At 47.5% G+C, this 16,395-nt stretch overlaps 1 protein-coding gene across 3 annotated transcripts in view; it reads right to left on the bottom strand.

The window, feature by feature from the left end:
- sema3b (sema domain, immunoglobulin domain (Ig), short basic domain, secreted, (semaphorin) 3B) overlaps positions 1-16,395 on the bottom strand; it is a 68,236-nt gene that overhangs the window by 15,481 nt on the left and 36,360 nt on the right. For 2 of the 3 annotated variants that reach the window (XM_064298192.1, XM_064298190.1), the window contains 2 exons: positions 4,892-5,211; positions 2,212-2,369 (listed from right to left, as the gene is read on the bottom strand). In XM_064298192.1, the coding sequence (XP_064154262.1) occupies positions 2,212-2,369; positions 4,892-5,069 (336 nt within the window). In that variant the 5' untranslated portion in view covers positions 5,070-5,211. Of the gene's footprint in view, positions 1-2,211; positions 2,370-4,891; positions 5,212-9,324; positions 9,775-16,395 lie in introns of those variants that run through there. The other variant, XM_064298191.1, reaches the window with a different exon arrangement.

Genomic DNA, 16,395 nt, shown 5'->3' with positions numbered 1-16,395 from the left:
ACGGAACTAAAACAAACTAACAGCACAGTGCAGGAAGTAGATTTGTCATCGCTAAGCAAACAAGCTGTGACAGACACGAGCATTCCACACTGGGCTGCAGTATAAGGCCCGGGGCTAGCACCTCTCCCCTCCTCTTTCAGGACCGCACAGCATACACTTTTTACAGGTAACCCTACAGGTAAGGTTTACAGGTAATGCTTCGCATGCCTTGTAATGGGATCAAACAGAGTACTCCTAAATGGTGGGATATCTGCCAATCGAATGAAAATGGGAATTAGCTCTCATTTGTGTGTGAAAGGCAGTGATATTCATTAGTCATTATAAACACGTACTTTCAGTATGTGTGCTGTCTTGACAGAGATATCCTAGCAGTCCAGGACAGTCTTAAGCATTTGAGGATCTCACAATTCAGGCAGAGGCCAAAACAACCTAACCCAGTGTTTGGTAATGAGGCAGCGCCTGGGTTTGGTAATGCACAGTAAAATGCCCTGTGTTAATTTAACTCCATGTGTACCCGGTAAGAGTTGATTTAACCCTGAAAGTTTTACTGCGTCGGACAGCCTGCAATGGGACAGCCTGGGCCTGGGTTTGGCAATAGGAAAGCTTGGTTCTGAGTTGGGTAATCGGAGAGGTTAGGTCTGGGTTAGATAATGGAACAGTCTGGGTCTGGGTGTGGTAATGGGACAGCCTGGGTCTGGGTTTGGGAATGAGACAGCCTAGGTCTGGGTTTGGTAATGGGAGAGCTTAGGTGTGGGTTTGGTAATGGGAGAGCTTAAGTGTGGGTTTGGTAATGGGATAGGCTGGGTCTGGGTTTGGTAATGGGAGAGTTCAGGTCTGGGTTTGGTAATGCGATAGCCAGACTTTGAGGTAGGCCTGTAGGAAAGACCTACTTTTTTCCCCAGTGTGGGGTGCAGCAGGGAGAGCGGTGGCCTGAGGGCTTTGGACTGCTCTGAAATATCCCATCAGGTAGAGGCCTGCACACCTCTTCCCTCTGGCTGTACCCAGCCTCCTCCCATTAAAAAAGGAATGTCAAATCACAGGGTGGGAGCCCCAGACCCTTCCCCTGTGCTCCTCATAAGACAGCCCACAAAACACAGCAACACCCTCAAGAGTGACCCACATTCAGTATACGCTCCTCACCCCATTTACCCAAATGCGACGCACCACGCTTGCTCAGAAATGCTGGAGAAATTCTTTAGCCTTGTGAAATGTGAGGGGAGCTTCCGATGCTACTCGCTGCCTGGAAGGTGTGAATGTCTCGGGGGGAAATGAGAGAGCAGATGCCTCAGGAGAGGAGGATTGCCTGGTACAGGGATTGCATCTGCTTTCTGAAAGACCCTGTGGTTTCATTTTCCACAGCATCCTGTTCAATTCATTCTTTGCCTGAGGAGGCAACAGACAGCAGTCACTTTCCTAATCTGAATGGCTCCAATTTTTGGCTCGACACCAAAGAGCTTGCATACACCATTCATATAGAATATTTTCTTCCTGCTAAAAATGTCAGTAGTTCATGCTGGTCTGCCTTCCTCAGGACACAGTCAAGAAGTAAAAAAAATAACAACTGGGAGAAGACGCTACAATAGCCCTGTGATCCTGTGACTAAACCTTCCAATTACGCCATAAATCACAGCCGAGAAAACGGTGTGGGAACAGTCAGTGATTGGCTTCAGCACCTGATGGATAGAGGGCTGAGGGCAGATATCACATCTGTCAGGGGGGAGGCAGTGGTGTGCGGAGAGGATCAAAGGTTAGGGGGTTCAACTGCAAGGGAGGAGGAACGAGGGAGGGGGGTTGGGTTGATGACAGTTAATCAAAGATGAACTGATCCCTCCTGTTAGGAGTCCGGCACTGTGCATTGACCTCTGAACCCCAATCTCTTCCATTCAGAGATAAGACTGGGATCCATCAATCTGTCATCACTGGTCCATTACACATGGCCTGCACAATGCTGTGTATGCATCATACTCATTCCCTGGAGTTCATACACCATACTGCTTCCCTGCAGCACATACACCATACTGACTGTCTTCAGCATATACAGCACACTTACAGTTTTTAGCACATATAACATATCGACTCCCAATCTGTATGTATATTGTATATGGTCAGACAGACCAAGGGTTAGAAAGAAAAAATGACTGACAAACTGCTTGCCAAGACTGGCTAATGGATTGATTAATTGGTGAACTGATTATTCATTGAAAGGCTGACCTTGTGCTCCTGCTTGGCGATGTTGTCCAGGCTGAGAGACAGCAGGAAGTTCCTGGCCCCCACAAACAGCCTTCCCCTCTCCTCATCCAGCAGGAGAGCACTGAAGCAGCAGGAGCGCTCCAGCTCGAAGCGCCGCACTCCGTGGAAGGCCTGGAGCTCTGCAGAGACAACGAGCAGTTACAGACAGGGGAATACACAAACACACACACTTTCAATTGCACACACACATGCACACACAAGCATACTCACACACACATGCACACGCACGCACACACACACACACATGCACACACGCATACACACAGACACACACGCACGCACACACACACACAAACACATGTTCACACACTCACACACACAAACTGACACACTTCCTACCTTCTGCTTCAACATACACACTCAAGTCTTGTACTCTTTCTGACACGCAGGTATTCGCATTCTCAACACTCACACGTGAATATTTTACACAGACACATGCATTCAGCACAGTGCAGAAGCACCTTCAGAAGTGTAAGCAGCAGGACCATAACTCAGCACTGCGGTGACACCCCAGGACTAAAATAGAGGGCTGAAACAGTGTAAGGGCATGGAGTGAAGGCCTCAGAATGTTGCATTACCTCAGCGAGAGACGCCTCTCCCAAAGAGTCCCCTCCGGTGCCCCCCGCACATCCCTGACTAGGGTGTCAGAGGAGATGCGGCATTCTCACACGCCAACTATTTACATTTCTTTACACCGTGGCCCTTGTGCGAGCTTCAGACAGCCCGGGCCCGCGGTGACGCCGCTTTATCTCACAAACACGTCAGCAGACCCAGCGTCTCGGGCTCGCCGTTCTGGATAAAAATACCACGTCAGAGCTGGCTGAGGGCCCAGCGCGCTGGTGTGATTTACCGTTTGCGCCGCTTGCGAAGAACGAGGAGATTTCCCTGAAAAGACGTAATTCTGTCCCGGAGGAGTGTGGCGTGTAATGCCATTATCAACAAACTTTAGCTCGCAATGAGGCCACTTCCTGTGTGGAACTGCTCCACTCACGCTCCCACAGTTCTGGAAGTTTCTCTCCTCTGGGTTCAGTTTCATTTTATTTGGCTGGGATATCCCAGGGCTTATTACATCACTTCTGCATGACCTCAGTATTTCAGCTTCATGAGCAATAGGTGGGACTGGAGAGTTGGTCATTGTGAGGAAGACTATTAAAAGTCAAATGTAAGCCTGCGATTCACACTGATTGACCATTCAAACCTATTTTTCTCTGAGTAGTGAGGTGCTGGGTTGTGCTCTCATGGAGAACCCCCCCACCCCAATCCCTCTAATCCCAGCTCTCTCTGTGGCACTGTGGCACTATGGCTGCCTTCCACAGTTGCCTTGGAGACGGCGGACTCCTGGGGGTCTTTGGGGCAACAGATGTTCCAATCAGAGCTTTTATCACCATGCTGAAGGGGTGACTAGGAAGTGGGTGCATGGCTTCAACCATTCACCCCTTCACCAGGTCCAAGAATCCCTGATAAAATTTGTGCCTTAGGTGAGGTGAGGTCCATAATGTCACACTTTACTCTGTGTGGAACTATGTACTGTTCTACTAAGATACCCAAATATAAGAAGTCAGTCAAGGCACTGGAGTCAGTGCCGGTGGCCTGTAGATTGGAACACTTGAATGCACACAGAAAAGGGCGGTGGCTTGCGAGGTTAATGATAAACAGGAAGATAGCGGCTGTAGAGCTGGGCATGGCTGAACCTGGAAAGCTACTAGAAGCAGACACAAAAGACTCTTTACTGGACATCTGAGGATGCACTGCTCCTCAGAGTGTGACACTTAATGCTGGACCACCTCCAGCGGCAAACTACAAACGCGCCAAAGCCTGCTGAGCATGTGCACTGGATTCGCTAATAAACAGACACAGGTCCCCCAGCTGCCCACACCTCCATTTTTAAAGGATTTGCACACTTCAGTGGGTTTTCATTCCAGATAAATAATTGATTTTACTTAAGAATACTGAGCCCCCATTCCCTGTGGATAGAATTATCACCCCACCCTGATGAATACTGGTGCACAGTGGTTTATGCACTGAGCACAAGGAAGACCTGAAAACCCTAAACACTACAGACACTCTGGAAATGAAGATGCCATTCAACATTTTATCGACTGATCTGCGCACATATCAAGACCATGAATTAAACTACGGAGACCGCTCTGATGGTCCAACAAGACCAGGAATGGATATCAAAGAAGATCCTTAAAAGATCCATAAAATATTTACCTTACATATTTATAGTATGTCACTTAGATTCAAATGTAAAAACATAGCCTGGAGCATGGGAAATATTTATTCAGCTTACAAACCTTTTATGTCTACCAAAAAAAGCTTTTATTTTGTGTTAATCTCCTCAGAAACTAAGTCTATACAGTCTCATTTGCCTTTCAACTAGAAAAACTGCACAGACAGTCTGTTGAACCCAGCTGAACCCACCTCCTTCATGGCCAGTTGGTCCACAAAAAGTCATTCCTGTGCTAAGGGGAAAAAGATGCTTTGTGGAAACTCTCATTGCAGGTCTACTGGACTGCCCTAGACAAATATCAATCACCTTTCTTTACCAAGACCATCATTACCATCAGGCATCATCTGCTCGAAGACTTGAAAACTGGTTTTTGGGTTGAAAATAGTAAATTAGTAAAACAGGCCTTACCTTTGTAGGACAGCTTCATACGAGGAGAGGAAGAGGAGGATGAAGAGAAGGATGATGATGAAGAGCCACTGGTCCGAGGTACTCCGCTGGATGAGGCCTGTGCAGACATCAGCCCGAGCAACAGCAGGGATCCGCATGTCACCATGGTCGCCATCATCATCATCATCATCGTCATCATCTTGCTGGTTGTGCTTCTTGCAGGCTTGTCGTGGTAGGTTCTGCTATTTTTGCCTCTGAACTTCACTGGCGCCTCTCCACTCTTGAATCCCGTCACTCTCAAATCTCACCTCTCAGCTCTGGTGAAGGGGGGACCACTGGACCTAAAGATAGCCCAGAGAGACACTTTACAAACACGGCAGGCATCAAGCTTCCTGGCACACCGCGACCCCCCCAACACTGCTATATTAATCAGGGACAGACACGATGCCTAGGCTCGTCATATTAACACCAGTCACTATAAAAGAGAAATCTAATAGTATAGCATTATGGGACTGCATCCAAACACCATCAAGGCTGGAGCCGCGGTCACCTTGAGGAGGGTGGGGGGATGGGGGTCGCGGTGAGCTGCCATCCCGCAGAAATACTGCCCAATGAGTGCCAGTCCCAGATTCATTCATACCCATCAGTCAGTGCACTCTCTTCTTCACAATATCCATTTCTGCTTATTCTGCTTTCCTACAGAGAGGCAATAAACAGCCAGCGAAACTGTAATAAAAGCACTGGGATGAGCTGCAGTGGGCACAATCCAAACAGTCCTGTTTTATTTCCCTGCAGCTTGTCACAGGACTTTGGCAAATGCAATCAGCCTTTCAATAAAAGTACTGTACCTTTCCGACGGCACATTTACAACGGTACAGCAAGTACAGCCCCTACAACCCCCCTCCCTCCCTCTCTGTTTCTCTCTCACTCTTTCTCTCATTGGAATCAGGTGTAGCAGGCTGGCAAAGGTTACCACAACCTGTGCTAAAAGGCATTCTCTGTGAAGGGAGTCTGAGGGCTGGGGCTCTGATAAAGCTTAATGTTTCCAGTGTGGAGTCATCTGTTGCTCTTTCCCCTCACAAGTAATTCCCTGAAGAATGACCCACATTAATTAAGGGCATACTGAAGCCATCAGAAGATACTGAGAGCCCTGCACTAAATCAGAGCTGTCTCTCTCTCTCTACCTGCTCCCAGTTGTTAGCGCTCACTCAACCCTGTGTGAGGTGTTCTAGAACCCAGGTTTTCTAGAATTTCCTCCTGTTCCAGGCAGCCTAACAGTAGTACTGCCTGAGGGAGATTAATGTCAAGCTCAACCAGTTCAACCTGAAAGATCATCAGCTGTTCTGCAGCTTTTTTCAAACCCAAGAGAACATTTTTGGGGTGAAAGGTCAGTGAAAAGTTGGCGAAATGCTGTCTAGGCATTCAGGTGAAAACCAGTGTATTTGGTTCAAAAGGAAACATTTTCTGACCAGCTAGGAAGTAGCCAGGCTATAGCGACATTAAACCTGAGCTACATTGGAGTTAACCTAGTCCATTTATGTCAAAATGTATTTCAGCCTAGATTACCACCGCACTAGATTCCGGGTTCTGCTCACTGGGACCTGAGCTGCAACCGAGCATCATCCCTGCATGCTGCACACTGATGCATACTGACAGGTACCATGTTCAGGCCTCCTGGGCCTGCATGCACAGACAGAACCACCGTACTGTACAGGATGTACTCTACAGGAGCTGGCACAAATGGGAATTGCCCATTAAGTGTCAGCGCAATGCGATTTCAGCACAATATTTCTCCTTGCTGCTGCAGAGAAAAAAGGTGTGAGGGGTTTGTGTCCTTTGTCAGGCTGCCAACTGCCCCACTCCTATCTGGCCCAGTGGATGCTGGGCTGAGCAGGCTTGGCAGGGGGCCCTGAAACACGCCCTCTTCTTTCCTAGTGACCCCAGTGTGGGGGTCACACAGTGGGGCAAAGGGTCGAATGCAGCACTCAGGGGCAGAGCGCTGAAATGCGCAGCAGCCGCTCTGAAAAAGGGGTGGATATGAGAACTCCAGGTGGAGACAGGAAACGAGAGTTGTCCAGACCGCTGTTGTTCTCCCGCTCGGTCGGTTACCGAGGTCACAGGCCCTCCCCACGCGCATCTCCACTGGCAGGTAAACGAGCTATCTGCGCCTGAGGCGGACAAGTCCTCGGGCGCTGAATGCTAAGCGCACAGATTCCAGAAGCGCAGAGCCGCGCCGGTCCGAACGCAGCCCCTGATACCGAGATAATGAGCGAGTGGCTGCGGGCTGACTGACATCACGCCGCATCACAATACAAGAGAGCGAGAGAACTCGCTCCCTCCATCTGCACCCAGCACCACTCCAGCCAGTCATTTCCATTTACTCATTTTACATTTCATTTTTTACTTCCATAAGGCCCCCGCTGCTACCATAACGCAGGTACATCCTTGCTGCTGAAAAGCCCGCAGGAAGCGTCTGAGCTGTAGTGAGCAATGGCAGCAGGAGTCCTGCTGCGGAGGTGCCCTCTGGGGACCGCCATCCCACAGCGAGACTGTACCCCGCCTTCCCAGCCCTCCTTCGTCATCCTGATACAACATTTATCAGCCTATCCTCCCTATGGTAATTACGCCAAGAATGAACCAGGGAGAGACAGGGAATGTACTGGAATGCATAAAGATGAGGAGTAGGAGATGAAGTCTGGTTTATGTGAGAAACATGCAGGATGCTTGCAGGGGCCCCTGTGCTGGTTTTCTTTGGCTCAAACGAGCAGACCCAGAACACCATCTGAGGAACTGTCTCCCTCATAGAAAACCTCACCAAAACACAGCTACCTTGCGTATAGAGCACCCAACATCACAGTCTCACACACAGCTTTAGTATGTGCAGCACCGCAGCGAACACAGACGATCAATGGCACGGAACTATAATGTGTTTAAGCCATACAGTGCAGCACATTGACCACAACACACAGGCACCGGAAGCATACTTGCATACAGCATGTTCAGCAAAAACGTTCAAATACATACAAGAACGCCCAGGCACACATCACAAAACGAACGCAGCACATCTAGACAAATAAATAATGATCAAAATACAGACATAAACTACACAGAACTCTCTGAGGGACCACAAAAACACAAACTGAACAGCACCACATAAACACAGACATAAATTCAGAGAGAAAAAATACAGAGAGACAGCAAAAGACTTCACCCCTCTCACCCACACAACTTCAACAGGCTATGCAGAAACTGCATTGAGTTACAATACACAGAAACACAACTGCACTAACAACACAGACTCAGCACAGCTAGAATAGACACACAATGGAGGCACTCAAGCAGTACAACAGCAGGGCTCTCGAAACACTGTGCACAGACAGAATAGGGATCGCAACGTCATAATGACTCCAACACACAAAAAGAATGTCAATATGTCTCATAGTGATGCATTTACCTTTTTATTTCCCTCTCGCCTGACATCAATAAGCAACTCAACTTCCCTCATAAAAACTGAGATTGGATTTGTCTGAAAAGGCTAACGCTAGCCAGAGCTGTGGTAATAATGAGTAACCAGGCAACTCCGTTCACTGTTTGTATAATGCTCTGTGACAGACGGCCCAGAAACAAAACGCTTCAGCCCCTGTCTTCAGAATAAAGGGAAGTTTAAATCTTATTGTAGTGCACGTTTCCTGAAGCCCCCGGCAGTTGAAAGCCATCATTGTTAGACCCTATAAGTGCTAAAGTTATTGGCGGAATCGCTTGAAGCGCTCTCAGTGTGTGCCATAATACAACTTAATAAAGGTCATTTACTTGTTTGACAGGTGCATTTATTTTGATTTCAACAGTTCCACTGCTGCCTGTTCCAAATTGAGAAATGAATTGAGAAAGCTGCCTTTGCAGAAAAATATATTCTAGCACGGGTAGTATATAAATTGAATGGGGAATTCCTTAGGTTTTTAATGCATGTGGCACTGACTAAAAACCTGTGGAATATATTGTAGCAGAAATGAAAACCATCTGTGTTAAGGAAACAGCAAACACAATCTAAAATGAAAATACAGTTGCATAGGTCTCCACGTGTCATAAGCCTATTAAAACCAATGCCTCCTACATATGCACAGCAATAAGGAGAGAATAGAGAGAAGAAAGGATCTGATTGTTCTGTGGAATCGACTTGGCTTGGCTTTGGACCAACAGACAATGCCTCCTGCAATGCAGGGAATAGCAGAGAAGTAAAAGAAAGAAAGGAGAAAAAACAAGCTCTCATCTGAAGTGGTTTAGAAGAACAAACAGCGCAACTGACTGCAAGTCATTAAAAGCTGTTCTCCCCATGGACCTATTCAGCCACGAATGAAACAGAATGAATAAGTGAATATAATTTCATTGGGTTGCAGTCCCCTTTTCTCCTGCAGAAAGAGGAGGGGGTTACACCCAAAAAAAAAAAAAAAACTCACCTTGCTCTGCGCTCCAATCCACTCAGCGCACAGCCCCTGTGAGAGCACTCTCAGGGGCCAACGCCATACAGCGCCCCAAATCAGCTACTGTCTTCCAAAAAGGCAAAAGGTACACACACACACACATGCACATGCACACTGGCATGCACACACTCACACACACACACGTGCGTACACACACACACAAACACACACACTCAGAGGCTAGAATAAGCTGACCTCCTCTGCACTGCTACACAATCAAACACACAAAACAGTAAGATCCTCTTCAGCCCTTTGTAGTCGGGGGCCAAAGGGGAAAAAATTGAATTATCCGCATCCAAGTAGTTCAAAGAGGAAACTTCAGAAGGGTGCTGGAGTATCCTGCCTCCCTTCACTAAAAAAAACCCTCTTCTACAAGTGGAGCAGAGCTGGTGCACCCTGTCAGCAAGTGAAAGGAGACTGGAATAATAGCCTGAACTCAAGAACACGGAGAGACTCGGGAGGGGGGGGGGGAGTCAGGCAAAGGGCTCCCCCTTGCCAGGATATATAATCCCTCCCTTTCTGACTGCAGGCGACAGGCAAACATGCTTGGGGGGGTGGGGGGGTTGATAGGGGAGGAGGTGCTATGGTTCTGCAGGTTTGAAAGGGAGGGCAAATCATCAGATTGGCAGCACTGAGAGAGAGAGAGAAAGAGAGAGAGAGCAAGAGAGCGAGAGAGAGAGAGAAACAGGCAAACCTTCGCATTGCAGAAATTCTTGACAACGATTTTTGAGCCGGGGACCAAAAGGAAACCCTGCCAGTCCACATCACTGGGCTGCACTGCAGGAGCAATAGGAAGCTCATCCTCCACCACAGTAACAGCGCACACGCCAACCAGATCCGCTAGCAGAGCCCCTCTCCCCTCAGCGTCCTCTCCGCTGCCCGCTAGGCGAGCTGTTGTCACAGGCGAGGTGGCGGGATCAGACAGGCCGCGCTCTCGCACCCTTCTCAGTTCAGATGGCTGAGAGTCTCTCCCTGCCGCCGCTCTGCTAAGCACCAGCTGAGCCCAGCTATCCGCACTGGAGGCTCCACTGAAACACAAGCAGGGACAGCAAGCAGGCAAGCTCACAGCTCTTTTGTTCCTGACCCCCCACCCACCCCACCCCACCCCCGGTCTAAACACACAGACAGGGGGAGGTGGCCACACGCCAGGCAGCGAAGCACCAGTTTGGACCCTGAAGACGACAGGCTGCAGTACCAGTCGACTGAGCCTCCTGTGGTTCCACTGGAAAAGGAATCGATAAAATGAATAAACGAAACAGGAAAATCTATCATAGCCAGAGGTCCCACACATTCTCTCAACCACCTCCTCGATCCAAATGGACATTATTTCCATGCTGAAGCAATTCATGCATGCCAAACCATATACAGATCCACTGAAATATACATTTTTTCTTGTTAGAAGTATGATAGAAATGTGTTATGGATCAATGAAACAAAGATTTTATAGGCTAGCCCTACCATCTCTCATTTCTTCTTCCATGACGCCTTTTTTCATTTTTTCCAACATTGCCCCTAATTTTTAATGTCTGTTGGTTTCTGAGACCTCTGGCTGACAGAGACCTCCCTAATCTGAGGGTCACAGAAGCAGTAGGGACACAGTGTCACCCGGCCAGAGGTCGGGAGCAGCAGATTATTACCCTCTGAACGGCACCTTTACTGCCTGCCACACACAGAGTTCCCTCGCCACCTCCGCCCCTCAGGGGAAAAGGCCATTCCAGTGGGCAGTACTCAAATCAATCACGCCTTAGTGGGGAGGGATGGGGGCGTGGCTCTGGCAGGAAATGTCAAGCCACGCCCCTCGGAATTCAGACAACACCAAACGAATGCACAGGAGCGTGCAAAAATGTGCATGTGTTATTACGGAGTAGACACAGCACTAGAAGGGTCCGTCAAGTGCAAGCTCACCACCATGCTTGCATTGCAACCAGCCTCCTCATACCGGCTGATCTTCATCCTCTCAAAAATGTTCCTTAGGGCACCTGATTTGTCCAACTGGATACCTTCGCAAGTCAAGTAAAGACCATTTCAAGTCAAAAATAAAACTTCTGGTTTCAGTGGTCCACAGCATAACATTAGCCACATACAGTACTATCACTATGGTTGAGCTAGCAAATTCCTATTCACAGCAGCCAGCATGGAGTAGTGGTTATGGCAATGGGAAATGACAGGAAGACTGTTGGTTTGACAATTGCCATTTCTGACATGAGTGATGCATTGGGCTGTCATTTACTTTAGCATAAATGATAAACTGCTTTGCATAAGAGAATAAATCTTTTTTTTTTAAATGCAAGACATACAGCACCAAGGAGGAGATAACAAAAGGCTTTTCTGCCAGGCAGGAGGACCAGTTGATCATGTCTGGGGCATAAATGTAATTACAGGAACGACTGCACTGAGCTGTGACACGGAAATATGTCATAAAATAAATTCCAGGGCTAAGCAGATCATTAGCGCCGCGGCTAGCAGATCCATTACATTACAGTGGTGTCTCCCCGGGTCTAATCTCGTCCGGCTCCTAAATCCAATTGACCCAGAACAAGCGACGGCAGTGATTTGATTAGAGCCTGTGATTCCAAAAAGCGAAGTCCCATCATGAAGTATGTCTGACATTTATGCGCCTTTTTTATTACAGGCTTGCATGTATAAATAGATAAATGAGCGAAGGCAGTGAGGTCATCGCTTGAAGAGAGGTTACAAAATGAGTAAGAGCCTACTGGGAGCCACGAGCACAAGCAGCAGACGCGGTAGGTGCAGATCGGCTCTGGCTCCAGAAGCTTGGGCTCACAGCAGGTAATAGTATTTTTTTAATTAAATGTGCGCACACATAAGACAAATGTGGTGCACTTACCGCACAACCACAACACTTAATATTTGGTCCATATGCAAAGTAGTACCAACCCCCTCCCAAATTATATTTATTTTCCTTCAATTAATTAAAAATAATGTTTTCTTAGACTGATTTGGAACATACTGTATCAATGCACCTTTTATATAAGCATGTAGTAATCTAAAATGTCTCATGTTGCACAAATAAATACATAGTATAGACTCAATAAACTTTAAATAATAAGGAGACAACATGTTTGGCATTTGCATTTTACACCTTATTGGTGCCACGTTAACCCAATATCATGTTCTTTTGGTATATTATTACTTAACATACCAGACAGTTATATTCAACAGTTAACATTATGTGTACTGGACTTCCAGAGGTTGCTTTTTTTTAGCCCTGTGATTGACAAAGCCATCTGTTTGTCTGGCTTTGCGCACCAGCGCCGACATGATACAGTGATTCACCGGTTCAGCTGCACAAACTGCACAATAAACCACCAGTTAGCATACCATAGGTATTAATGTGACAGATAGCAGAGTGGAGTTGGGGTGAGAGACCTTTCACACAAATACAAGGGGGCTTCGGCTGTAAAAAGGCTGCTTTGCCTGCAGTGTGAATGGGATTTTCCCTCATTGCTCCCGCTCATTTTTCTCACCTTCCTCACCCCACTCATTCCCCCACCTCCTCCCTTCTCTTCCCTAGGCTCTTCCTTCCATCTCTCCCAGCTCTTCTCCAGCAACCCCCGGTGTCTCCCTTCTCCCTCCCACATTCAGACCACTCTGCCTGGGCCTGCCTGAGCTCTCAGGGGTCACTCCCAGGGCTCTGAGCGCCAGGGTCCGGGGGGATAATCCCCTGGAGATCGGGCCCGCAGCGGCTGAGGTGCACCTTGGGGTCCACTTACCAGTAATCCGCTCTCCCTTTGAAGCAGGCGGGGACTGGAGCCTGTTCCTCCATCGCTGCACCCCTCCGCCAGGTACGGGGTCAGCGCTGAGGGATTACCACACCCTTAAACATGACAGGAGCTTAACGTCGCTGTCACGCTCACCTGAATGTGAAGCACCGCGGCCATCTGGGAATGCAAGGCGGGCCTGCGTGATGCGGATTTCCCACGGCAGGCCCGACTGAGCGGAGCGTGCCCAAAATGCGACGCAGTGGCAGTGACCCCAGAGGGTTCGACTCCTGGAGCGTGGTGCTCCACCCGGCTGGTTTTGCCGGAGTGCAGAGCTCTGATTCAGCATCACTCCCCGCTTACTCAAATGCAGTGTCAGTTCCCTACCTCACAAATACAGAGCTAGTTCTCACTCACATTCATTGCATTTTAAGGGTGGTTTTTCAGGTATGCAGGCTGTAATGAATCAGATTGGCAAGGGCTTGTAGTCTGCCTTGTTCTATCTAGAAACCAGAAACAGAGATCCAAGAAATTCATGCAGACTGACACTGCAAATCAGTGTGTTATCTTAATTCTTTCCAGTAGCCACATGCTTATCAGTTTCAACAGATGTTGAAAATTCTAAAAATGCTCCCGATATTTGATTGATATCATTATTACAGTACAAACCATATAAAATGCTTTAGTATTTCCAATACTACATATATCATACATAATTCCACAAAATACGCACACACAAACACACACACACTCAATAGCTGTACCAAATAAATGAGAATAGACTAGAACAGAACAGGCCCTGCTTTGGGAACACTGTAATGCCCTCTCCTGAAAGAATCCCAGTGAACTCCAGCATCTCCAACATGAATCTCTGTGCTCCCCCCTGGATTATTGTGGAGAGCTGCACTGCCTGTATTTCATCTGGAGAGGGACTGTGTGTCTTTTCTTGAATGTTATGATTCAACGACAAGGGCCATCGAGGCGATGCAGTGCCAAGGCCAAAAGGCTCTGTCTCATTACGAGAAAAACAGATGAAGGCGTTGGAAAGCTGTTTCCAAAAGCCACTGATCCAAACAGACAGGTTCAGTCAACGCGCTCAAAATTAAATGAATAGCTGAGAGGTCTGACAGCTTGCTGACCCCCTGGGGAAGCAGCTCCATCGCTCCCCAGCACACTCAAAGATGAGGGGATTTCAACAGAGCGTCCCTTTCCCCTGCGACAGGTACCTGCACACTGTGTTTGGGCAAAACCATAAAACTATCTCTGCTGAACAGGATATGCATCCTGCTCATACACACACATGCAATCTCTGTCTCTTTTGCGTGCACACAAACACAAACACACGCATGCACGCACACACATACACGCACACACATACACGTAGACCGGAGCACTAAGCTACTGAAAAAGTGTACTCAGTTCAAGTTTTATTTAATAATTTTGCATTTGTTGTTGTCTCTATAAAAGAGCCGAGGGAGGGTCTGAGTAGGCTCTAAAGTCTAGACTTCAGGTGTACACAGGGTAGGCACTGGAGCAGGAGCAGAAATCCCCTGCTTTAAAACATAATTAAAGGCAATCGAAGGCCTGGGAGAGTGATGGATGGTGTACCCACGACAGAGGTGTCGGGATGGGGGAGGAGGATATCCAGACCCCACGCGCTGCCTCCAAACCCTCCATCAAGGCCTAATCAAAGCAAATCCACTCAGCAAAGCTGCTTTAAAAGGGTTCAGCTTGCTTTTATTAAATGGCTGTGCTGACATGCAAGATTGACTAAAGGTGTGTGGTATACTACTACGGGGAAAGACCCTTTGGAAAACACCCTTTTTCCCGGCATAAAACAGCTATGATTAAACTCTGCTGAAATCAAAGATCACAGAAGGAATTAAGGCTGGTGTATTCAGATGGAGGCTGACTGAGGTCTGCTGTACTTTCTCCAGGACCATTAAAACAGCGTGTCTGGAATTAATGTACGGTTGTACCAAAAATAGCAATCTTCTTTGTCTGCTGCCAATTAGTGACTGAAAAAGCAACTTGAAACACATACATACACTTGCACACACTAAAACATACTTCTACATAATTGTAGTATTGAACTCATGCAAACACACATATGCACTCCTGACAGTGACACACACACACGCACAGAGTGAACTCGTGAAACTAGTGAGCACTCCTAGCTCCATGGCAGGTACAGCTGAGAGGCCAGTTCAGCACCATCTCATTATTTCCAGAGGTCACACTGCACTGGCTGGTCACTCTTTGGCTGTAGCAGAGGCAGGTAGGTTGCCAGAGGTACACAAGAGGCTATCTAACACAGAGTTCCATCAACAGCCCTCAGCACTGCTTGCCTCAGTTCTGCACATGGCTAACCTTACATCTTCACAGTGCCAAAATGACATTTGAGAAAAACAAAATCTGTTTAAATACTGGACAGCAGAAAGCAGGAAGCTGATGTAATACTGGGGAAAGCAAGCCAAAATAAAAGTACAGTTTGTGGCCGAAGGCCAACCCACAATTTGATAAGAGATATTACAAAATCTGGACTGACGCCTCTTTATCCTGCAGATGTTTGGAGCAAACTTTTGTTTACTGTATAAAAAGGCTGAAAAAGAACACATTCCAGCATTTGGGACCTGGTGATGTGTCACTTCTCACAGCTGTTGTCCATTTGTGTGCAACTGTTTCTTTTTCTTCTGTTCCTCTGATCTTCTCTAGCCATCTCTGTCTTACCGTCTATGGAAAGTAAGCAATCCTGGAAAATTCTTTAGTTCTCACCTTAGCATTTCCAAAAATTAAACCTGAATAAAATGTTACCAAGTATTTTTGTTTCAGACCAAATGTTGCATATTATGGTCAGAATGCAATGAGATTGATTCTAAGCAGGGAACATTTACCCCCTGCTCTCACACGCCTTTTTAGATGTGGGTTTGGAGAGACCTGCTTTTTCAGTGGCACTAGACATTTCTTCAAAAAGCAGCCCGCAACATAACAGAGCACATATGTGAAAATGATGGCATTTAAGAAAAAGCCATGCCACTCAGTGAGAGAGGGAGAAGGAGAGAGAGGGAGAGAAAGCAAGAGAGAGAGAGACCCTTGGAGCAAAGGGCAGTGGGGTTTTGCATGGCGGATAAGGAGCCCTCAGAGACATCTCCTAAATGGGATCTCCATACATGGCGCCATGAGCTGCAGGGGCCTGGATGGGAATGATAAATGGAGGAGAGAGGGGAGATAGGCCAGAGGAACACTCCTCAGCTTCAGCTCCATCCTTTCCCCTCCTTCCTCTCTTTTCTCCTCTCGCTGAACTGTCTTTCCATCCCTCAGCAAA

This window comes from Anguilla rostrata, chromosome 11, assembly GCF_018555375.3.
Source record: "Anguilla rostrata isolate EN2019 chromosome 11, ASM1855537v3, whole genome shotgun sequence".
Lineage (NCBI taxonomy): Eukaryota > Metazoa > Chordata > Actinopteri > Anguilliformes > Anguillidae > Anguilla > Anguilla rostrata.
Note: the sequence above shows the minus strand (reverse complement) of the source record. Positions and strands in the feature narration are given on the sequence as shown.